Raw genomic sequence first — 24955 nt, 5'->3', positions numbered from 1 at the left:
GTCCGTGCTTTTTATCGAACGGACGATACATGCATATAGGGTCTGTTTGGTTGTTCGAATGCGCTCAGTCTGGCTAGTATGTCTAGTGCAGATTGAGTTGAGACAGACTAGGAAGATACAATAGCGTTTGTTTAGTTAGTTGTATGTCTTTAGTCTGGTTGAGAAGAGATTGTGTTTTGGTTGTCCGTATGGGTATATATTGTATGAGATTAAAATAAAAAAATAAATGTTAAACACGATATTTATTTTGTATAAATATACTCTATAGTAATTAATTTATCATATTAAATCTTAATATAATTTAAAATGTACTAATGTGAGTTAATATTCACTAATTATTCGTTATTAGTGCTAATCCGTTGCATCCCGTCAGCCAGTCCTGGGAGAAACAGTCGAATCCGGTGTTGCCTGCCGGCCTAGCTGGGCGGATGCATTTGCACGAATGGATGCAGCCGTTTTCCACTGGTACAGACATCCAAACGCTAGTCCCTTTTCGTCTGACTGCACGCCCGCATCCTGTACGAGGGGAGCAGCCAAACCAAACACGCCCGTATCTGCTAAATGCCCCAAGAAATTTTTGAAGTCCTATTGAGCTCGATCCCTGGTCATATGGGGCGTTACCTGTCGCGCCTGCAATTTAACGTCCAAAACGAATACAGGAAACACAACGGAAGCAATAATACGTAACTGCTACTCTGCAAAACGCGGGCAAGCACTCTTGACTCTTATAGGCGATTATTGAAGATAACCTCATCGTTTGAAAATCCCACATGACCACATCTCATTGTCATTGCTAGAGTGCTAGGGCCATTCGCCTGATCTCTGACCCTGGTTTCAGAAAACTGGCGGTATCTTGCCAGTTTTCAGAAATCTCTGCATTGCCTTATATTTCCGGAGCAACTGAATTTCAAATTCAAATATGACATGTTGACCGAGTTTGACCTAATTTTTATTGGTCTTAGACTGGTTTTCAAATCCCAAATCGAAGTTCAAATTCATTCTTTTTTAGGCCGTCTTTGAGCCATGGGACGATTTTGTTCCCCTGGACAGTAAGACCTCATCCACATATGACCACCAAAAAATCAAGCCCCTTCCATCCATTTTGACGTCGCTTTTTTTTAATGATTCCACCATACTATCAACGAAAAAGCACATTCAGAAAATACAAAAGGTAATCACTTACACGTGACAAAAGCCCCAAAATAGAAAGAAACAGGAAAATTCGTTCCTCGTTTCCATCTCCATGTAATTATTCCCCAATTGCATCTGAGCTGGGGCTCGATTGGCTATGACGGGGAGAGCAAGGAGCTCAAGCCCCTGAGCCACCCACGTTCGATTCCCGGGGGGCGTGGGATGCACCCATTTACGCCTCCAATGAAGACGCCTGGAGTGGGTCTAGGGTTTAAAAAAAATTATTCCCCAATTCTCCATTTCCATGCACTCAGGGACACCTCATCTCTCTGAGCTACCACCTTCTGCGACCTCTGCAGCATCACCTCCATTACCACCTCCCTCCTGTCTCTTAGCAATGACTGGCGACTACACGACGGAGCTCGAAGACGTCCACCGGTTACTGCCACCGGAGATCCTCGAGGACATCGGTATTGCCAAGGCCAACGAGCTGCGCAGCCTGGATATCGTCGAGGAGCTCGCCGCTCGTCCTGCTGCCGTCCTTGGCAGCAGCACCGGTAGAATATCCCAGTGTCATACTATCCCTCTGGTGAAGGCGGCAAGCTCCTCCTACCAGCACTACCGCCCCACACCGCTGGAGGTCCATGTGCAGAGGAAGAGTGCAGGAGCCTGGCCGGTTACGGATGATGTATGAATGCTGGGTGTGTCCATTCATAATCTCCGGAGGTTCACTCCTCCGGCGTCGAGGCCCTTGCTAGTCGGCGCTATTTCTCTCCCGGCGGCGAGTGAAGGAGCTAGGGTACCGGTGTTTTCTTACCGCGCACGGGGCGTACATTGATGTTCTTCCTGCTATGGAGAATTTCTTATGAGGAGCGATTATAGCGTACAGTAGTTTCTGAGCTCGTGTTTGTTGAGCCTTCATGTCGGATTTTATTGACGTAGTATACCAGTCGCTGAAGATCTTTTTTTCGACGATTAGGATCACGCTCGCGATCTAGGGGTAGCTACAATATATAGCAAGAGTTTTTCATATGCTCAAGGAGCAGTCAATACAAAAGGCGACAAGAGGTACCTTTTGAGATCTTGTAGAGCAGCCTTCGCCTCCAACGTCCATTGGAAGTGGTTGTTTTTTTTCAAAGTTTGAAGAGTAGCAATCCCTTTTCTCCTGATCTCAGATGAACCTGCTCAAAGTTGTCACACATCCTTTTAGTTTTTGGACTTCTTTTAACCTGGCTAGGGATCTCATCTGGTCGACAACCTTGATTTTGCCGGGGTTCGCTTTTATTCCTCAGCTAGACACGAGGAAGCCGAGCAACTTTCCTGATGATACTCCGAATGTGCATTTCTCTAGGTTCAACTTCATGCGGTACTTTCAAAGGTTATCGAATGTTTCCCGAAGGTCCATGACCAAATCGTCCTTGGTCCTACTCTTCACGACCACATCATCAACATATGTCTCGATGTTTCTGCCGAGCTATGATTAAAGAATAAGCTGAATACATAGTTGGTAAGTGGCACAGACACTCTTTAAATCAAAAGGCATTTTTATATAACAAAATACATCGAAGGGCGTTACAAAAGCAGTCTTCTCTTCATCTTTCCTACACATGCTAATTTGATGGTACTCTGAGCGGGCATCTAAGAAGCTTAACAGATCGCTACCAACGGTTGAGTCAATAAGCTGGTCGATTAAGGGGAGAAGCAAGAGATCTTTTGGGCATACCTTGTTGAGGTTGGTGAAGTCGACGCAAATCCTCCACTTACCATTGGGTTTACGGACCATGACTAGGTTAGCCAGCCACTCTGGGTACTACACCTCCTGGATGAAACCTGCTTCTAAGAGCTTATCTATCTCCTCAAAAAGTGCTTCCTTTCAGTCGGTTGCAAACCAACGTACCTTCTGCTTTACTGGTCGTGCATCCGGTAACATTGATAATTTGTGCTCGATCACATCTCTAGGGACTCCGGACATATCAGACGCACTCCAAAAAAAAAGGCATCCACGTTCGCCTAGAGGAAAGTGATGAACGTGAGTTCCTATTTGGGGCCCAAGCTAGACCCTATCTGGACCGTCCTGGATGGGTCGGAGTCATTTAGTCAAACTGCCTTGAGCCGATTGTCTAGATTGGCGACGACATGGACCCTCATTGGGCGACCACTGGGCCCGATGTTCTCAGGTTGTGACCTAGGAGCCAGCAAGGCCATATCGATGGTACTCTTGTCACAATGCAGGGCCGTCTTTGCGTTGCCAAAAAAGGTGATGGCCATGGATCTTGATTGTCCAGTGAGCATAGTGGGTGATGACCATGAATTGGGCCATCGCCGATCGTCCTAGGATTGCGTTGTAAGAGGTCCTGAAGTCTGTCACATCAACTAGGACATTTTGGTCCTGAAGTTACTTAGCGAGCCGAAGATGACGGACAACTCGATTTGCCCCAATGGCTTAGCCGAGGAGCCAGGGGTAATTCCGAAGAAGGGAGGAGATAGTTTCAACACACTCCTTGGATTTTGCAGGGTGTCCAACACGTCAGCGAAGAGGAGGTTGATGGAACTCCATCCATCGACCAGTACATGACCCAATCGGATGTTTTGTACCTTGGGATAAGATCTTTGGTAATGATGTTTTATTAAATTATTTTGGTAAAGACTCCAAAATCATAATATAGTGAAAGTGAGCTTTGTCTATCACATGTTCATCAGTATTGGTTTCACTTGGCCAAGGTAAAAATATTTGCCCACTTTAATATATAGTCTGCATAAGAAGAGTCTCAACAAATATAGGAAATTAATGTTAAAAGATAACCTCGCAGGACCCTGTCCTCATTGCCACTATTAGGGTCTTTTTTTTCTAATCTGATCCAAGATTCATAAACTAATGTGACCCACAATCTTGGAAAATCTTGGTGCATTCTCCCAAGATCTTCCTAGTCACCCTGAAATTTCAAAATGAACTTTATTTGGATTAATAGACTTCTGCTTATTATGATAGTTTTCAAACAAAATTTGAATTAAAAATCAAATTTTAAATTCATATTGTGCATCATTTTCAATCGACATTGCATCTATGCCTGCAAATCACGAACATTAGGAACCATACATGAAACAGTTTTGTTCCGTTGAATGATTTTTTCTAAACCCATATCTAATCCACATAATACCACCACACAAACAATTTTTTCTATCAAATTTTTAAACCATTTATAGTTTATAAAGGGTGTCATAGTGATTTAAATAAAATTATGTGTTTTCCTTAAAACATGCAAACAACTTTACAAAATCAGTACCGTATCACTAAAAGGTGTCTAATCATATTATCTACAAAAGTGTCTGAAATGATGTTCATTCGTGAGAACATACATAGAGTTTCGCAAGCCACCACCATTTCACTAAAAGGTGCCAAATTAAAAATGTCTCTTATGTATTTAAGGTCTAATAGGTTAATACTCTAATGGAGTATTAAAGGTGTCAACTTACAGTAGGATGACTAGCTTGGTGCGAATGACCGTTTTAATATAGCTCCTAGAACTATTTCTAAGAGACAAAGAAGAACCCAAACCCATAAGTTTGTTCCTAAATATAGCTACACCTTCACAAGATTCCACCATATCATCCACACAAAACACATTTTAGAGAACACAAAAGAGAAGAACATATGAAAGGTAGAAACCCCAAAATAGAAACAGCGAAAAACAATAAAATCATGCAAAAATTCCTGTCTTCCCTCCAGGTATTTATTCACCAGCTCTCCCTTGATTCTCATGCATGCGCTCATATCAGAGCCTCCTCGCGTCTCCATTAGCTACCATCTCCGGCAGTCTCGTTGCAACATCATCTACATTCTCACGTCCCTCTGTCTCACAGCAATGGCTAACTACCAGGTACCAGAGCTCGACGACGTCCACCGGTTGCTACCACCGGAGATCCTTGAGGACATCGGCATTGCCAAAGCCGACGAGCTGCGCTGCCTGGCCTTCGTCGAGGAGCTCGCCTCACGTCTCGCCGTCGTCCTCGCCAACACCGTGAGAATACCCCAACATCATGCTCTCCCTCCGGCGACGACGGCCGACTCGTACCAACACCCCCACCCCCTCCACCACCCGCAGCCACAGGTGTATGCACTGGACAGTCGTCGGGGCCACTTCCCCGGCGGCATAAACGCACAAAGACAGATGATACAAGCGCTGCCGTTTCTTAACAACAGCGGGATGCAGAACATGGCGATTAGTCCTCCAAGGTTTGCTCCGGCGAGGCCGCCACTAGTTGGCACCGTCCTACCACCTGCGAAGCGGACCGGTGGAGGTACCGGGGTTTTCTTGCCGCGCACTGAGGCGTACCACCACAACACCAGGAAGACTGTACGGCAATGCCGGCAAAAGCCACCGCGATACGGGGAGGAGGAAGACGCGAGGAGGATTATGCAGCGCCAGCAACTCCATGCCCATGCCCACGCAGTGGCCGCCACAGAAATGGTCAAGCAACAGCTACACAGGAAGACGAATGCGGCATCTGATCATACTTGCCCTCTTGAGCTCGTGCTCCCAGAGGAATGGATCTATTAATGGTGTACATGCGTGAACTATATTGATGCACGCATAGGCCAATGATAAGACACATTTGTAAGAAGTAGTTGTAACAATTACATTGTCGATTGATGCCTTCACTCCTGACTATTGCCTTTTATCTTTTATGCCCCTTGTTCTGTCACTTAGCTCCTGGTCAGATACGATATCGTGAGGTACGACACTACTAGCTTGTTCAATCTCGAGAATAAAGTGCACGAACATAGAACCAAACTAATGATAATAAAGTTCAAAAATCAAGTTGTAATATGTCTTAGTTTATATATATGATAAGTGATTAATAAGGTTATCGATTTGGTTTGTCGAGTTTTAGATTGTTTGAGTTTACTTTGAGCATTTTGATTATAGATTAACTAGAGTTGGAGTCCCTATTTGTGACAACCCAAATGGCTTGAGCATATCATTAAGTATCCTAAGCATCATTAGCATCATGTTTAATTGTTTTGAGTAATTATTAACTTGTAATTTCAATTAAACATAAATTGTGAAGATCAATGTTAATTGGTGTATTATTAAGCAACTCACAATATTGCTATGAAATATAAGGTTGGAAACAATTTTAGAAATTAGTCCATGTTAAATGAGGAATATTAGTGATTTTTCCCAAATTTTTGGGAATTACTTTGAAGGCATAAAAATTACCAAATGATTGCTACTTTAGAGAATTCTAATTTCAATTTCGCTTAGGCTTAATGGGTCAAACAAGTTAAAATGGATTGCACATGAATTATAGAATCCAACAAAATTTATCCCACAAAATTTGGAGATTAGGAAGACCTTCATTTGGATCAGAACAAAGGGAAGATCTTTTCACTGGCTGGCTACTGTTCATGCGACCCATCCCCTCTCTGCTCTCTGCTCTCTCTGGCCGCCGCTTTTGCTGATTTCGGTGGCCAGCAAACGCAGCACGCCGTCGAGTCACGCACTGAGGTGCTTCCAAGGGGTTCAGCCCCCCTTATCCCCTCTCCACTCGGCCTCTTTCTCTCTCCCTCCTTTCTCCCTCTCTCGGCCAGCTATTCTCCAGAGCAGAGCACGCATGGCACAATGCGGTCGTCGGCCAAATCCGCCCCGTTGAGCCACCTCCACCCCGGCTAAGCTCCCGGGAGCATTGAAGGAGGACACTAGGCCCTCCTCCGAGCTCTCCCCGGTCGATTCGCCCTCTTCCCTGCCGGATTGAAGTCTCCGGTGCTGGCCTTCTTCCTCCACTCCGGCCGAGCTCCGCCCCTCTTCGACGAGCCGCCTTGTTTCCGCCCCTCCGGTCAAATCCAACCCACGGTGAGCTCCCTTGTGCCCTAATGGGTCGTGTGCACGCACCATTTTTGGCTTGGCCGACCGCTGGCGTGCCTCTCCATGGCCACTGAGCGCCACCGCCTGTAGCCGCCCGTCGCTAACCCTGTTTCGGCCGGGCTCGTCAGCCGCGTGTACCCCCACCAAGTTCCCCATGTCTCACTGGTGCCGCCGGTGCCCTCTGCTGGCCGCGTCGCACCGTCAATCGCCGCCGGCAAGGCTGCCTGAGCCGCCAGCACACTGTGCTTTGGGCGCGGCCTGGTTTTGACTGGAGTCAAGGTAGCCCGGGTCCGTGGTCAGTGACTGCAGCTAGTTAGACGCCAATGTAAAAAGGAGTCGGTCCATTTAACTATTCGGTTTAAATAAGAAAATGGGAAATGGGTTATTCGTTGCATTGTTAAAACGGCCGGTAATTGTAAAATGCATAGAAAATCGAATATAGGTCCAAAAATTATGAAACCAATTTTGTTGGCCTTGTATTATCATACTCTACACATCAAAAATACTAGGAGTTATGAAGTATATAATTAAATTTATTTAATTAATGAAATGTGTTTAATCGTCAATAATTCATAACAATTATTGGCGAGTTCAAAATTGGTAAATCCAATTTTGTTAATCTTGTTAAATTATGCCTTGTTCATTAAAATATACTCACACTCATGTTAAACATAGTTAACTTTCTAAGTTGTTATAAGCTTGGATTTAAGCGTACTTAATGCATAGGAAATCATTAAATGTTTATCGATAATTTATTTAAGGAAATTTTTGATGCTTTAAAACTCATATTCTGATGCACTATTGTCATACGCTATGGAGTATCTGTCATTGCACGTCATTCATGCTCATCATTGCATGCGTTCTTCAGTAGTGAATGAAGGTCCGGAGCATGACGCGAGTGTGATCGAGGGTGGCACCGAGGCACACCACTTCTGCGAGTTCTGTTCAGAAAGTATCGGGCAAACCCCAAAGTAGAAAGGCAAGCATCTAAGCATACTGCACCCTTTGCTCAATTTAAATGGAGTCTAAAATTGACAAATTATGCTTTATGTATGTTTGCATGTGTTGAGTCCTGTGTCGGGCTGATATGGGTAGAACCTATGTTGATACATTATCTCTATCTTGACTTATTGATGAATCCTTATCCTTGTAGCCTTGATGATATAGTTGTGTCTAGCTTCAAGGTTTAGTCGAAATGCTTAACAATGCTTACGTCCTCGGTAGAAGTCGAGCGACGGTGATGCCGTTGTTCGCAAGCTTAGGGCTTAATCACTGTTTACAGACACAAAGATGAGGTTGAGATGGATGATTGAGATGTGAGATTGAGGCGAGATGTGGGTGGTGTTAGGGGTATTTTCTGCCCAAGGAGGAGTCCTCTAGGTAGTTCGGGAAAGGAGCTCAGATGCCATAGACCGCTTGCATCGTTTAAGGCCGTTCGTCGGTACAGTTGACTCTAGCACTTTCCGTACTCACCATATGCTGATCTAATGGTAAGGTAAGCCAATTATCATATGCTGTGCCGACACTTGCCTTGCGGCTCTATGACGCGTAAGAGAAAAAAAAAAAGGAGATGCAAGGTGGCGGGGAGCCGGAGGTGTCCGGGACACGCTCGCGGTAACCCCGGTGCCATAGGGGCATTGCAAGTGGGTAGTTCTGGGTATGAGAAAGGTTGACTTGAGTACCCCCCCTTGTGTGTACTTTCGTGAGTAGCACAAGCCGAATGTTCCTCGAGTCATGTGGGTAAAGTTGTACCCCTACAGGGTGTAAGAACAATTCGAATTGTCGCGCTCTTAGTCATGAGAATGCTATTGTTTCATTTGTATCGGTCGTAGAGTTTACGAATGTGGGATAAGGTTATGGTGTGATGGTTTTGGTTGGTGGTTTGTTGATGATGTACTATGGTTACTATACATACATGTTCAAGTTGTGATTTACAGGGTATAAAGGTAGTTGTTTTTGGAGTTAAGTATAGATGCTCACACATATGTTTCTAGGTTGCTTACCGCATATATTTTACGTAACCTTGTGGCCTACTCTTGCTAACAGCTCAATGCATAATCCTTTGAGTCGAGCTACGTATATGTGCTCTATATGGAATAAGTCTTGCGAGTATCTTCATACTCATACCTGCGCTTTCAGGTTCTGCTAGTGAGGGTGATGCAGTGTTTGGCTACTTCGTGCCTGCCGATGCAGGTGGTGGGTAAGAGTAGTGCATCCTACTTTGGTGAGGCGTAGCTTTTGGGGTGGGGCCTAAGGGCATATGACTCCACTCTCCTTTTGTTGTTGCTAAGGTTTTATCTTCCACTGCGTAGTTTCTCTTTGTGTAAACTATTGCAAATGGTTGCATGCTTAAGAACTTGTAATATAACTTTTATTACTCGCTCTTTCTAAAGCTATGTTGTGATATGCATGTTGAAAAGGCATGTGTTCCGATCTTAGGCACAAAACACATGCCGGGACTACCTGCATGGTATTCTGGTTAATCACTAAGGTTGTGATTATGAATAATGATCCTCCTGATGATTAATTAGAATACTGTTTGGACGGTTCCTCACACTATTGCAGAATACCTCATCAGTGTTAGTTCAAAATCGTCATCAATGACGGGTTTTGAACCAACACTAATTACTCAGCACTGATAGTCAGTGACTATCAGTATCGGGTACGGAACCGGCACTGAAAATCACTATCAGTGCAGGTTCCATCCACAAACTGGCACTGATAATGAATTATCAGTGTCGGTTCTAAAATAGAATCGACACTGATTGATCTCGGTAGTAAAAAAAAATTGCATAATCCAAAATGCATCACATGCACATGCATCCATTCTTCTAATGTTTAAATCACGATAAACGCTTAATACATTAATTCAAACTACATGCATTTCTAAAATTACATCAAATACCATTACATGCATAGTTGATATCTAAAATTTCAACTCCAAATATTACATCAAAATTATTCAGTGCATAAATGAGCGCACTAACTGTTGCTTCAAATATAAGTTCCATTAGACTTCCGTAAATAACGAAACTGTTACTACCACATTGAAACTTAAGGTTTGACCGGTACTTTCCTTCTCGAACCTTCCTGTATTGAGGACCAAGTAATGTGTACCCCTACTGCTGGGCAAGAAGACATAAGATTGAAGTAAAGCTACGATCCATCGGCATCCGAGTGTTCCAGTAAAAATCATATAGACAAAGAGCAACGATATAGAGAAATTTTTTAATATTATTGAAATAATCCTAGCTACAAACTACAGGTTTATGTCACCAACCATTTCAGCTGCATGTAACCACGAGAGCCTAGGAGTCATTGTAAACACATCCTCCTTTTCAAGCGCTTTCAATTTGAAATAGCTGTAGTCCAGAAACATATATCCAAATTACAAGTTAATCGATTGTAGAAGTGCATGAACAGTAGATCTTTCAGCCATAAATCTTTGGTCTGTTTCGGAGCTTGATGCTGTTAAAGTGATATATCCTTCTTTAGGAAAAGCAATGCTAAAATAGATAGCGATCTTCATTTTATTGTCTTCAGCCAATATGGTCGTCACCACAAGTGGTGTGCCACCAAGGTCCGCAATAATATCATGTAGCTATTGTAGAAAAGAAAGCATCTACATCAATTGGCATGTTAGTTTCTAAATTTGTTAACTGCAAACTGCAATATTAACTGACCTTTTTATATTTTTATAACAAAGGGATTTTCATCTCTGAGTATGCAGATGTACCCAAGACAAGTCACATGTACGTCTATATGCTCAGAGAAAAAAACGCCAATGCATATCAATTGGCGCATGTGAATAATCTCGTAATTATGTCAAGTCATCAATTGCAGAACAAGGAAGTAACAAACTAGTTACTCATTGGGAAGTGATGATAACATCTAAAACACCAATATAATGATACACATCTAATATCATGACATACACATGTAATAATAAGTCAACATATTTTGAACTAAAATACATATCTAATTTCAGAATCTAAATTGGCTAACTAAAATTACTAACTATAATTTGCTAACTTGAATTTGAGAACTAACCTAGGTATTTCGTAATCCTTCCGAGTAGGAAGCAGATACACCGTTGAGGATTTGGAGGTCAGGAGTACATTTATTAGATAGCCACATGCACAAACGTGACCGAATCAAACTACAATTTTAAGTCATATTCAACCTGATCTCTATCCTCATCTAATCATAATAGGAAAAACAACGTCCATTAATTAAAATAATTAGTCAACAACTCTCACATAATCATATATGCAACATCTCATATGCATACATACATGTATGTAACCAACTCAGACTAACTCTTGTCTCAAGTCTGACCACCATATGACTTCCTCGCGCCTGCTCTGATTCAAACACGAATTAATCTTCACGTCCTCTCATGATCAGATCGTCTTCTGTGTCTATCGTGAAACCTTATCTCTATATGCATTGTTCTCCCAGTTCAAACGTCCTACATAGCATCCTCAATCACCTTGATCTCAATTCCTTCTGATCCTAGTCACCGAATCTCAGTTTCTTCCTAAACTTAGTTCGTTGATCCGTCATCGATCAAACGAGTACGAGCACAAGTCATTCCCATCTTGACTTAAGATCATTTTACACAACACTACTCACACGAGTATATTACATCGTCTCTATGCTACTACCAGCGTATAAACATATCTAAATAGCATCTTAACAACTCGTAAACATTATCTTAATGTTATTATGCTAAATCAATTTATCTACCAATTTTATTATTTAAACTAATTTTCATCACTTGATCTCACATTAATCATCTTTTGTCATAGTCTATACATTAAAAAAATATAGTGCACCTTCCATCCTAGTCAATACTATCTACTAATGGTGGTGGAATCGGCGAGCTCTCAGGCCCCTACTACTACTGTAGGTACTGTAGCAGTGGGCCTTGTATATGTACATGTATATATACGTATATACACATATATATGTATAGGTATACATGTACAAGTATATATAAATGTATATATAGATCACCGTATCGCTGCTCTCCCTGGCCAAGCATATAGTGCAAAACTGTTCTACCGGGTACTCTTCAGTATGGGGATTTGAGAACAAACTTCTATCTCATACTTGAGACAGATCTCCATATTGAAGAGCTCCTTGTAGAGCAACTTTGCGCCATATGACATATTGATTATTGCCGGTTCAAGTCATGAAACCGGTAGTGATAGTTGGGATATCACTGTTGATTTGTACCATGAATTGACAGACGATAATCTATGATTATCACTACCGATTCAAAAGTCAGTAGTAAAATAATTTTTGAACTGGTAGTGATGAGGGGTTCTATAGTAGGGTCACTTCTTCCTTAGGCAGTGAGCATTCACACGATACATGCTCCATTTTTTAGGGTTTCTGGCAGAGAAAAGTAATCCAAGACACTAAAATAAAAATATGGTCATTTTCCTATTTCCTCATATAATCCATGTTTCTATTAGACAACATGCGATGCACGTTTTCATTGACACCACACAAGGAAAACGTCCACAAAATAAAGCAACCCCCCTCCCAAAAAAAATGATATTTTTCAAATGCTGTAAAACATCAAATTCTAAATATAGCCATTTTCAGAATCTCTTCCGTACACATATAACCCATGTTTCTTTTAGATTGCATATAAAACACATTGTCGTTACAATTTACACACAAGAAAACATCCAAAAAATTAAGCAAAACCCGAAAAGAGAAATGCAGGAGAAAAAACATGCCTATTAACCTACCATCCTGTTTCCTATCTCGGCTCTATAAAATCCTCATTTTACCCCCTCCATTTCCAAAGCTTAGAGCCTCTATTCCTCCCACGAGCTCCTACCTACGCTACCCCTTCCTCGCTCTAACAGCAAGCGCGCCTTGATCAAGCTAGATCTCGGCATTGATCATCTCGACCCGCAACCGCGTTCACAATGGCTGGCTACTACCGCACGAGGGTGCAGGAGCTCGACGATGTCCACCGGCTGCTGCCACAGGAGATCCTCGGGGACATTGGCATCATCGACCCCGCTGAGCAGCAGCTCCTCGACGTCGTCGAGGACCTCGCCGGTGTCCTCGGCGGCGCCACAAATATAACACCCTGCCACCACCCACAGGTGAATGTTGGGCGTGGGTTGGGTGGTAGGGATGTCCTTGCGGGCGGTGCCAACGCACGGAGGGCGGCTGCCGCGCCGACGGTGCCGTGGCAAGTGATGGCGGGCTTAACGAACGGCAAGGTTTTACACCCCGCGGGCGCTGTTCCGTGGTTCCCGCCGGCGATGCCATTCACCGGCGGAGCTTGGCCAACGACAGTGCATCGCAGCGGTGGCACCGGCGTTTTCTTGCTGCGCACTGATGCCGTTCGCCGCACAGCTAAGGCGGCAAGGTTGCTGGGCAACGGTAAGCATGTGCATGTTCTTAGTTTCTTGTGTTTTCCTCCTTCACAACGCAGCGAAAGCTCATTTCTCAAGCTCGTCTTATGATATGTGCAATTGCATGGATGGATGCAGACGTCAAGCCATTGAGGCAGTGCCGAGAACAGAAACATCGGCTTGGAGAGCAGGCGGCCATGGCGATAACGAAGCAGGAAGAAATGCAAGCAATGGCGCGACAATAGAGCAGATACAGCAGTTCGTTGAACGTTGATATCCATGCCTGCCCGGAGCTCACCCTGCCCCAAGAATGGACTTACTAAGAGGTGATGCACCTTCACCTCGATTTGCATCACACAAGTGAATTCAGTATCAAAATAATCATTTAGTTGCTTGTGTTGTTACAAGGACGAAAACTAGGCCCAATGTTAAATAAGTTGGATCTGGTTGTTGATGTTTTCTATATGAATTTGAAAAGAGGAATAAGACATACCTGCCGTTATTGTGCTGTACTCAATTACTCATGCTGCAAGTCTCCAGTGTTTTGTGGCGAACACCAAATCAGTGTCACGAATTGCATACCACTTCAGCAACGCAAAAGAAGATAAGACGCAATTAGGGAATATATGTGAAAGCCAAACTTAAAAAGCTTATACTCCAGAATGTGCTCGCAGTACCACTGCTCTAAAGTGCTTCATTGGCATCCGGGGAACCTGAGCACGAAAGTAGATCTTTGATAACTTGTGGAAACCCCATAAAGAAAACGAGTTTCTTCTCACAATCAAACAAATTATTTGGTCTAGACAATCCACAGGTCGGAGAGAACATTCCAAAATGGCCAGTAGCATCAGTACAATGAAGAAATCACATGAGTGGATATCATGCAGAGGAAATGTTCATCATCTTGACAGTAAAACTAAACAGGTATACAACGCAAATCATTCGCTCATTTTGCTTGAGGGTGTGAGGCAATGAAGTCAACTGCAACTTTGATGGAGTCAATCTTGTCAGCTTCATTGTCAGGTATCTCAAAACCAAATTCCTCTTCGAAGGCCATGACAACCTCCACTGCATCCAAACTGTCTAGACCGAGATCATTCTTGAAATGGGCATCTGGCGTCACCTACAGGTCATTAGGGAAAACGGATTCAAGATTTGGACATGAACTAATTAAGCTTACACACAAATATGGCAACTAAAAACTCATGTCAAATATGGCAACTAAAAACTCATGTCTAAACAGTATTTACTTATTTGAGGTGTATTAATGTGTGGAGAATAAATAGGTATACACAAATATGGCAACTAAAAACTCATTTCTAAACAGTATTTACTTATCTGAGGTGTACTAATGTGTGGAGAATAAATAGGTATAAGGTTCTGAAACAAGGCAAGAACTTGCTACTTAGCAGCTACAAAACCTGAACCTAAGCAAATATTTTTGCTTCTGTACATATGTTTTCTTGCACCGTCACACATTAGTACAATAACATGCAGCAAACTAGATTGCTGGCAGCTCAAAGTTAGGGCAACGATTTTCAGTACTCACTGATCCTTTGCTGATTCCCTGTAGTTATCATACCTAGAGCACCAATTTCTGAACAATTGTGTTTATCTAAAATTTACGGTAATGCAGCATAATGATGGCCCTCACTGCTAGCATTTAACCAATTATGCAATTACCATGAGTACTACTATATCCAATTGATCTACAATTCACAGCTTCAGGCAAAATACAAAATCCACAGGTTAATGAGCTGAATTCACCAACTATTCATGTGGATCAGCAGAGCACAGTGCGCAGCACGTGCACAGTGCTGATACTTTCTTCCACTTTTTGAAACTGTTTCAAATCTTGAAATTCATATGAATTTGTTTGCTGATCCAATTTACTTTGAAAATCCTGTAACATTTCTAAAAAACACTAGAGATCAATTAGAGCCTACTATTCAATTTTCAGAATTTTATCAATTCCCAATTTTGCGCAAAAAAAATTATGATGCGTCTGAAAACATGAAATGCGTGCTTTTAGGTTGCCAAATCCAAATAAATTTCCAAAAATCCATAGAAATTCTTAGAAATAAGTAGTTTGTTATTTTAGTTAATATTTAATAGCATTCCAGATTTTGGGCTGTTACATAACCACAAATCTGCCAAGGGGAATTAAGAAACATAAAAGGAATGCAAACACATGTAAAAGACACAAAAGACAAATATAGCTATCTTGACAAGATTCCAAAATACTATCAACACAAAACACATGTAAAAAACACAAAAGATAATGCGAGGCAGAAAACCCCAAAATAGAAACAACAGGAAAACAATATAATTGTGTCAAATTCTTGCCTACCTTCGGGTATTTATTCCCGGCTCAAGTTTCCCTCCATCCCCATGCACTCAGAACATCCTCATCACCCTTAGCTACCAAATACCGTATCCCCTAGCCCCATCACATCAACACCCCCTTCCCTCCCTGGTAGCAATGGCTAGCTACCACACGATGGAGCTCAACAACGTCCACCAGTTGCTTCCATTAGAAATACTTCAGGACATTTGCGTTACTAAAGCTGATGAGCTGCACGACCTAGCCATCATCTGGGAGCTCGCCTCTCGTCTCATCAGAGTCCTCAACAACACCACGAAAATATATCAATGCCATATGCCCAATGCCATGGCAACCAACTCCTACCAACATCCCCACCCCTCGAGCCACATGACTATCGGTTGGACAGCTGGGGTCGTATCGCCAACAGCAATGCCAACGCGCAGACAGTGGAAGCGTGGCCTTTTTTGAGCAATGGCGGAATGCTGGACTGTTGTGGCTGGAGGTTCGGCGGAGATTGCGCAGGTAGTACTAATGCTCAACGAGAGGGCGAGGTATGACTCCTCGCCTCCCTAGAGCTATGGTGGAGAACTAGTGCAGAGCACCGAGAGGAAGAGAGAGGGATAGATTAGGAGATCAATCTGTTGTTTGCCTTTATTCAATCTATTGGCCTCCTTATATAGAGTGTTGGCTTACAATTGCTAACTAAAATCCAAACAAACTCAATCCAATGGCTAAGAATCAAGCTAGCTAACTATCTAGCAAGCGAAACAGAGCCTGCCAGAACACGGAGGTGAACACCGGGTCCCGATCAGAGACGATGGAGACCGGCACGCCGTGCAGACGCACAATCTCCGCGAAGAACACCCTGGCGACAGATTCAACGGTGTACGGGTGCACCAATGGAGAAGCGATCCATGACCGTGAGGATAACGAACTTGCCATCCACTTGTGGTAGCCCTTTGATGAAGTCAAGCGCGACGTCCGCCCACACCACCGTCGGTATTGGCAAAGGAGGAAGAAGACCCGCCGGATGAAGGTGTTCAGTCTCGTAGCGCTGGCACGTCGCGCACGCCCGTGCAAAGTCCTACACCATCGTCCGCGCGTTCGGAGTATGGAAGTCGCGGCAAAACCGGTGTAGAGTCTTCTGGACTCCCTAATTGTTGTCGTTGTGGACCGCCGCGAGCGCCAATTGGAGCAACGGCGATTTCGGCGACATACATGTGGCGCTGGAATGTGACGAGCCCGTTCGTCATGGCACAAGGTTCGCCAAGGGAGCCCGCCTCAATCTAGTCACGCAGTGCCGTCAGGGTCAGGTCCCCTGCCGCCGCCATCTGGAAGGCGCCGAGCATGTTGAAACTGAGGCCCGACAGTGCATGAGATGAGCTCAGGTCTGCATCATGGTGCGACAACGCATCCACGACAACGTTCAACCGGCCCGGTTTGTATTCCACTGCAAAATCGAAGCCCAACAGTTTGCTTACCCAGTGGTGCTAAGGGATGGTGGTGAGGCACTGGTCGAGTAAGAATTTCAAACTGTAGTGATCCGTCTTCACCACAAATTGTCGTCCCTAGAGGTAAGGGCGCTAATGGTGCACAACCTACACAAGGCCGATAAGTTCGCACTCGTACACTGCCAGCGCTTGGTGACAGGGTGCGATCGGTCGACTGAAGAATGCTATGGGCCCTGAGCCTTGGTGGACTATTGCGTCGAATCCCGTTCCGGAGGTGTCGCACTTGATGGTGAACAACAGCTCGAAGTTGGGAAGGCATAGGATTGGCGCCGTGGTGAGCTCACTCTTCAGTGCCCAGAACGCCGCATCCGCCTCCGCGCTCCAAGCGAAGCTCTCCTTCCGCAGCAATTTCGTCAATGGCGCCACGACTGTACCGAAGCTGTGAATGAACTTCCAGTAGTAAGCCGCCAAGCCAAGGAAGCCACACAATGCTCGGGCGAACCGCAGTGTGGGCCAGTCCACCACCGCCTTGACCTTGGTAGTGTCCATGGCGACGCCGGCCGCCGAGACCACGTGTCCGAGGTATGCCACAGTCGCCTCCCCGATGAGCATTTAGACCGCTTGATGAAGAGCTAGTGGGCACGCAGGACCTCGAGGATGGCGCGCAGGTGCTGAAGGTGGGCCACCCATGACAAGCTGCAGATGAGGATGTCGTTAAAGAAGACAAGGACGAAGTGGTAGAGGAACGGGCGCAGGATATCGTTCATCAGCGCTTGGAAGGTTGCCGGCACATTGGTCAATCCGAATGGCATGACCAAGAACTCGTACAAATCATCATGGGTGCGAAACACGGTCTTCGCCACATCATCTAGATGCATGCGCACCTGATGGTACTCGAACCTCAGGTCAAGCTTGGTGAAAAGGGTGGCGCCGTGGAGCTCGTCCAGCAGTTCATCGACGATTGGAATGGGGAATTTGTCTTTGACGGTATGGTCGTTGAGAGCGTGATAGTCCACGCAAAAGCACCATGTGTCGTCAGCCTTCTTCACCAACAGGACCAACGAGGAGAATGGCGACGAGCTGCGACAAATGAGAACATGTTATTCCATTGCGGGGCACTGGCACTCCAGCTCATCCTTATGCTGCGTGGGGTACCGGTACGGCCACATAGCAATCGGTGCCGTTCCCGGAAACAGATGGATTCGGTGATCCCGGGAAGCGGCGGTGACAACCTACGCGGCTCGATGAACACGTCAAAGAACTCAGCGAGAAGGAGGGCGAGCAGGTTCCGACCGACACATACCTGCAGCTACGGACTCGCTAGCATCGCCACACCATGCCAAGTGACGCGGTGGTCCTGATACCAAAAGGATATCGTCAACCTGCTAAAATCCCATAGGATTGGTCCAAGGGTTGCCAGCCACTGTGCCAAGGACGACGTCGTAGCCACCTAGCGGAAGGACGAAGAAGTCCGTCGTGAATTGTTCCTTGGTGATGGAGAAGGTGGCACGCTGGAAGACACCGACACATGGCACGCATTCGCCATTGGCGACCATGACGTGGAGATTGTTGCGGAGCTAGAACGTGTCCTCGAGGCAGAGCTGGACTTGCATGGTCTCGCTGGTCTTGACGCTAGCTAAGGCGTGTAGGGATATGTGCGGCTCTTCTACAGCATCCTCCTAGCCGATGTCGTCGTCCCCCCTCCCCCCCCCCCCCACTCCGGTCATCCAGCTTGAGGAGAAACATGCACTTGCACTGTTGGTTGTGATCGCACGCGTATTTCTCGTCGCAGTTGAAACAGAGACCTTGGCGGCGGCGCTCCTCCATCTTCGACGAGAGACGACAGATCGTGCGGCCCCCCACCGTCACAGTGTGTGGTGCCACAACCCTTGCGCCCGAGGATTGGGGCGCATCCCCCTTGGCCTGGGTGGATATGGAGAATGCGGCTAGTGGCGTCGGCAACAGCCTATCGTGACGCGGCCCGTGCACCACCTGCAGCACCGCTTGTTCGCGGCGTTCAAAGGCTCTTCTGAGGCTCATCGCCATCTCCAAAGACTAGGGGTTTTGCATCTGCATGTCGAGGCTCATCGGCTCCTGCAGGCCGACAGTGAAGAGCTGCACCTGTTGGGCCTCGTTTAGGACATCGATCCGTTTTGGCGACATGCCATCAACTCTTCGAGCTGATTGGAGCGCAAGGGCGACCCGTAGCGTAGGTGCAGCAACTCGGCAAAACAGCGCCAGGACAAAGTGCCCTCCCGCTCAATCTGCATATACCAAAGATGCGCCGCATCGTGGAGATTGAACGACGCCATCCAGACCTTTTCCTCCACAGTTCGCTGGGCGTAGAAGAACGACTCACACTGATTGATGAACGGAAGTAGGTCACCCTTGTCGTATTTGGGAAAGTCCATCTTATGGAATCACGGCAGCCATTCGTCGTGGCGACCATCGGCAAAGGAGCAGGTGGCATCGCATTGTGGTGCGCGTGTGCTGTCAGCCCAGTGCGGAACAATTGTCCAATGCTGGCGCTCGAGGAGGGCGATGGCGACGTTGTGCACAGTTTGTTGCTGGGAGATGTCGCTCAGTGTGCCTTCCATGGAGTCGAGTTTGGCCAGCTTGGCGACGATGGTGTCCAGGGTGGCATTGAGCGCGACGGTCGAATCATTGTTCTCCGCCATGACAAAAGTGTCGGTGGTAGTGGCAGGAACACCTGATCCTGATACCAAGGTGTTATGGCTAGAGGTTCAGTAGAGATTGCGCAGGTAGTACTGATGCTCGAGAGGAGAGCGAGCTATGACTGCTTGCCTTCTCGGAGCTATGGTGGAGAACTGGTGTAGAGCACCGAGAGGAAGAGAGAGGGATAGATTAGGAGATCAATCTGTTGCTTGCCTTTATTCAATCTATCGACCTCCTTATATAGAGTGTCGGCTTACAATTGCTAACTGAAATCCAAACAAACTCAATCCAATGGCTAACAACCGAGCTAACCAACTTTGATAACTATCTGGCAAGCAGTGTGATCTTGAACTGGCGCCTACCCTTGCACCGGGATGGGATGCTTGTGGCTCCTGCTATATGCACGGTCCCACATAACATGGACCAAGCCATTAATCTGCCAAGGTTTACTCCAACAAAGCAGCGACTAGTTGATACTGTTGTGCTGTCAGAAAAGTAGACCAGCGGAGGCACCAGGGTTTTCCTGCCGCGCACAGAGTACCCCATGACTAGATGGCCTAAACCTCCAAGGACCGGTAGTGCAGACATGAAGTCGCGTTGCAGTAAGAAGCAATGCCAACAAAAGCAACGCCAGCAACTACATATCTATGTCCATGCAGTGGCCACCACACATGAGCAGCAGGCACGCAAGACTAATGGAGCAAATGTTGCATCTCATGATTGCCCCGATGAGCTTGGCCTCCCACAGGACACATGTCCATAAACTTCACCAATGCAGGCATGACCCAATGATTAGACACACTTGTAACAAGTAGCTGCAGCAATAAAATTATGGCATAATCACCATCAATGTTGTTGTCTAGTCAGTTAGGGGAATAAGATCAAGGTCCTCACTCCTGAGTCCTCACTAAGTTGTACTATGTGCTACTCCTGAATCCTTGCGTATGTAAATGAATGTCATTTTGGATACAAGCATGGTAAGAAGTTCACTCCTGACATCTATTACATTATTTGACAAAAGCCACAAAATACAGTACAATGAAAATTCATTTTTATGATGAATCTGTAGTATTACTTTTACTTGACCAATCTAAATATATTCCTCGTATTAGTAGTTGAAGTTTAAAAACTTTGCCTGCACGCTATACAATTTTATGTACATTTGTATGAGGAAGAATATGTCCCATGGGTATTTAGCGAGGGGAAATGATTTTCTTAAGTTCGAAATAAAGCAATATTATTTGCTTTCTCAACTCACTGCAACATTTCGTGCGACATATACATGAAGCGCAATTGAAGACATGATTGAGAGCCAAAGCATCGTTGCATAAACATGCATCTAATATACACTACACTACACTACACTATAGGGACATGTAAAGTGGTACTGCTTTTCTCACCAAGTAGAGTGGTTGCCTTAAATTAACTTTGCCTCCAATATGAAAGATGTGGAGTTTTGATGTTCATGTCTTTGCCCTAGCTAAAGTACCTACGATATACAATATGCAGCAGGTGCTATTAAGATTTAAGAATCTAAGTGCAAGAGGAGATTCTACGTCTATACAATTAAGTAAAATCACAAAAAAGGGATGCAAAAAAATGTTAATGAGCTAAAAGACATACCAATTAGGCAATTACCCTGAGTGCTACTATATTAACAGGTTAATGAGCCTAAAGTTCACCAGCTAACCACGTGATTATCAGAAGCACACTATGCACAGGCCACAAGAACGAGCATAAACAACTTCAGAACCTGCAGAGATTATGCCCTCCGACTGAAACCACGAAATGCCTATCTAGAATGCACAATGCACATGGATCCGTCCACCCAACAGCTTCTGGGTTTCACACAGACACGCACCATCCAAGAAACGCTAATTCGTCACCCCAAAACAAAATTCAGGAAATGGTAACTAGAATTTGAAGGGCCACTGAGCTTCTCGATTCTTGATTTGATCCTAGCAAGCATCTCTCGTTCTAACTAACCACCAAGAGAGGTAGGTCACACACTAGTAATATACCTTGGAGGGGTCGTCGATCTTCTGGAAGTTCTTGACGACCTTGATGACGCGGTCGGTGACCTCGCTCTTGTCCAGGAACGACCCCTTGGCCTCCTCCGACGACATCCATCGCCGCCCCCACAGGGCCCCCTGCAGCGCCGCCGCCGGCCTGACGGACGCCGCTGCTGGTGCAGCCGCCAAGCGGAGGTGCCTCAGAAGCAGGCTCCTAGCCGCCGCGGCCGCCATTCGGGGAAGATGAGCGGGCACTTAAACCTCGGGGAGGGAATCGGAGGCGCTGCGCGGTGCGGCGGCGGCGAGAGGAGGAGATGGTTGCTGCTGCGGCTAGAAGAGGTGGGGGAGAGGAGAGGTGGGTTTAGGCCCTTTAGGCCGTACGCGTGGATGGGTCTATTTGCTCTTGGCCCAAGTTGTGATGGCCAGTCCGTCTCAGTGTTTTCGTTTTTTTTTTTCTTCTTGCATTTATTCTGAAACTTTACCTTTGTCAGCAGTTCAGCATAGCATAATACTTCACCAGCTTGTTTGAAATTAAAAAAAAAATGACACAATGATATTAGTAACTTTTTTACAGCTTGAGCATGAAACTTTATTTGCATGGGCGGAGCTAAGGGTAGTTTAGATAGGCACAAGATTACCCTGTGATTTTGGTCTTTTTTAAGTACTAACTAGCAGCCCACGGCCAGTAACAGAACACAGAAGCCATAACACACAGCAGCCAAGGTCCTAATCAGCCGATCCCCAATACGGCAGTTCCCCATCCCACCATCCCCTCTTTGTCTAACCCTAAATTCCCTATCCACAATGGTAAATTCCCCAATTTCCATCTCTAGCGAGGCGGCACTGAATCAATCGCTCGTAGCTCACCAGTCACCACCTGAGATGCCACCAACCTACTCTCGTCAGTCCCCCAGAAAACCTCGCTCGAGGTGTGGCACCGACCGAATCCCCACCGAGGGAAGGGGCTGCCGAGGTGGAGCTATGTGGCTGTTGCCTGCCATTGTAGTGCCTGGAGGCTGGTGCTCAGTGACCACCGCCACATCCGCCTACATCCTCCGCTCTCGTCTCCTCGGTGACAGGGGCTGCAAGTGCCTAGAACCCAGGCAAGAGTTAACATCTATATCTATATCCCTATATAATACTAGTAGAGTACCCGTGCTAACGCTACGATTTCTAAACTTACCGACACATATTATATTCTGACTTAACGCAACTTGAATACTTAACGATTAGAGGAGCAATATGTAATGTGTGTACAAGAAAAATAAGATATGCATTAAAATTATTTAAAATAACCTCATCCCATCAGCAAGTATCCAGCAATATTTAACCAATGATTGAACATTCCGATTAACCCAGTCTTCTTGCGACATCTTCCTCTAATGCACATTAACTTAAACACAAACTAAGAGGTTTCTATACTCCGTACTTGGCTCACGTCCATGCAACCATAAAACCATCATATTCAAGTAGTACTATCTGAGAAACCAATGCAAGGGGTATGGGTCAGGACATAAAACCTCTGCTTTGACTTACCTCCCTGACTGTGGGGCAACCCTATTATAATTAGTTTGCTACCATATCAATTTCATCAAAGCCCTTTTATGATTAGTTTGCTTCTCTTGGCCACGTTGTTAAACACAAGTAGACATGCAGGAAAGCAGAGATGAATCCAAAAACTATGTGATGCTTTCGTGTGTAGTTACATTCATGATACATCATCAAATATGGCTCAAAAATATAAAATGAAATCTGGAATCCTGGAAATATACAAGCTCTATGAACATAACAGAGTATGTTATAGACCTCCATGAGCAGCTACTATATATTTGCATACTCATGAGCAAGGATGAACAAAGCTGGTACAAAATCACAAACCAATTACCTCATTATCGATGTAAAGAATAAAGGATCCCCTATTAGGAGGGCCCACATCGGCAAATACCATATGACAATAGATATTTTCAAGACCGTGGACCACCACGCGATCAGGTGGGGCTAACGCGACCAGTCCCGTGATCGCAGAAGGAAACCCCACGACCAGCCCTCGCTGGTCGCGAAGTAGGTACTCACCTAACCAGTCTAATCTTATTTAATGTCATCAACTCCAATATTTCTTCCCCAGGAACCTCCTCCTGACAAGGCATTTTTACATAGCAAAAGACCCCGATCTTTCGGACACGCCTTGTTGAGGTCGGTGAAGTCGACGTACATCCTCCACTTACCATTGTATTTTTGGACCATGATTGGATTAACCAGCCACTCTGGGTATTGTATTTGTCGGATGACGCCTACTTCCAGGAGCTTGTCGATCTCCTTACGAAGTGCTTCCTTTCAGTCGGCTGCGAACCAATGCGCTTTTTGTTTGACTGGTCACGTGTTAGGTTGCATTGACAACTTGTGCTCGATCACGTCCCTGGGGACTCTGGGCATATCAGATGAACTCCACGAAAAGACGTCCGCATTCACCTGGAGAGAAGTGATGAGCAGGAGTTTCTATTTGGGATCCAGGCTGGCCCCTATCTGGACCGTCCTAGTCAAGTCAGAGTCGTCAAGGCCTACTACCTTGAGCCACTCATCCTGGCTGGTGGCGACGTGAACCTTCACTAGGTGACCACTAGGTGTAGCGTTCTTCGGCTGTGACTCGAGAGTTAGCTCGACCATATTGAGGCTCCTCTTGTCGCAGTGGAGGGCCATCTTTGTGTTGCCAAAGATGGTAATAACCCCGGTTGGACCAGGGATCTTGATCGCCTGATACATGTAGTAGGCGACAACCATGAACTGGGCCATCGTTGGTCGCCCCAGGATCACGTTATAGGCGGTTCCGAGGTCCGCCACATCAAACAGGACCTTTTTGGTCCTGAAGTTACTCAGCGAGCCGAAGGTGATTGGTAGCTTGACCTGCCCTAAGGGCTTTGCTGAAGAGGCCGAATTAATCTCAAATAAGGGGGGAGACAGTTTCAACGCGCTCCTCGGGATTTACAGGGTGTCCAGCGTATCGACGAAGAGGAGGTTGATGGAGCTCTCTTCATCGATCAGCACGTGACTTAGTCGGATGTTCTGAACGGTAGGTTCGACCGCAATAGGGTAGCAACTAGGTCGTTTG

The 24955-nt window shown here is 45.5% G+C and overlaps 1 protein-coding gene across 1 annotated transcript; it reads right to left on the bottom strand.

The window, feature by feature from the left end:
- Nucleotides 1-14098: 14098 nt before the first annotated feature.
- LOC133916099 (acyl carrier protein 2, mitochondrial-like) lies at nucleotides 14099-22232 on the bottom strand. The gene is made up of 2 exons (XM_062359608.1): nucleotides 21859-22232; nucleotides 14099-14507 (listed from the first exon to the last, which is right to left on the bottom strand). The coding sequence occupies exons 1-2, from the start codon at nucleotides 22081-22083 to the stop codon at nucleotides 14331-14333; spliced, it is 402 nt and encodes a 133-aa protein (XP_062215592.1). The 5' UTR covers nucleotides 22084-22232; the 3' UTR covers nucleotides 14099-14330.
- Between the last annotated feature and the right edge of the window lie 2723 nt (nucleotides 22233-24955).

The sequence above is a fragment of the Phragmites australis genome, chromosome 4 (genome assembly GCF_958298935.1).
Source record: "Phragmites australis chromosome 4, lpPhrAust1.1, whole genome shotgun sequence".
NCBI lineage: Eukaryota > Viridiplantae > Streptophyta > Magnoliopsida > Poales > Poaceae > Phragmites > Phragmites australis.
The sequence above is the reverse complement of the archived record's forward strand: the minus strand, read 5'-3'. Positions and strand labels throughout refer to the sequence as shown.

What these genes read in the sequence shown, in the direction of transcription:
- LOC133916099 (XM_062359608.1), bottom strand. Translation starts at nt 22,083, where the DNA reads ATGGCGGCCGCGGCGGCTAGGAGCCTGCTTCTGAGGCACCTCCGCTTG. An exon ending in AGATCGACGACCCCTCCAAG is followed by an intron (nt 14,508 to 21,858) that starts GTATATTACTAG and finishes AATGACCTGTAG; the next exon opens with GTGACGCCAGATGCCCATTT.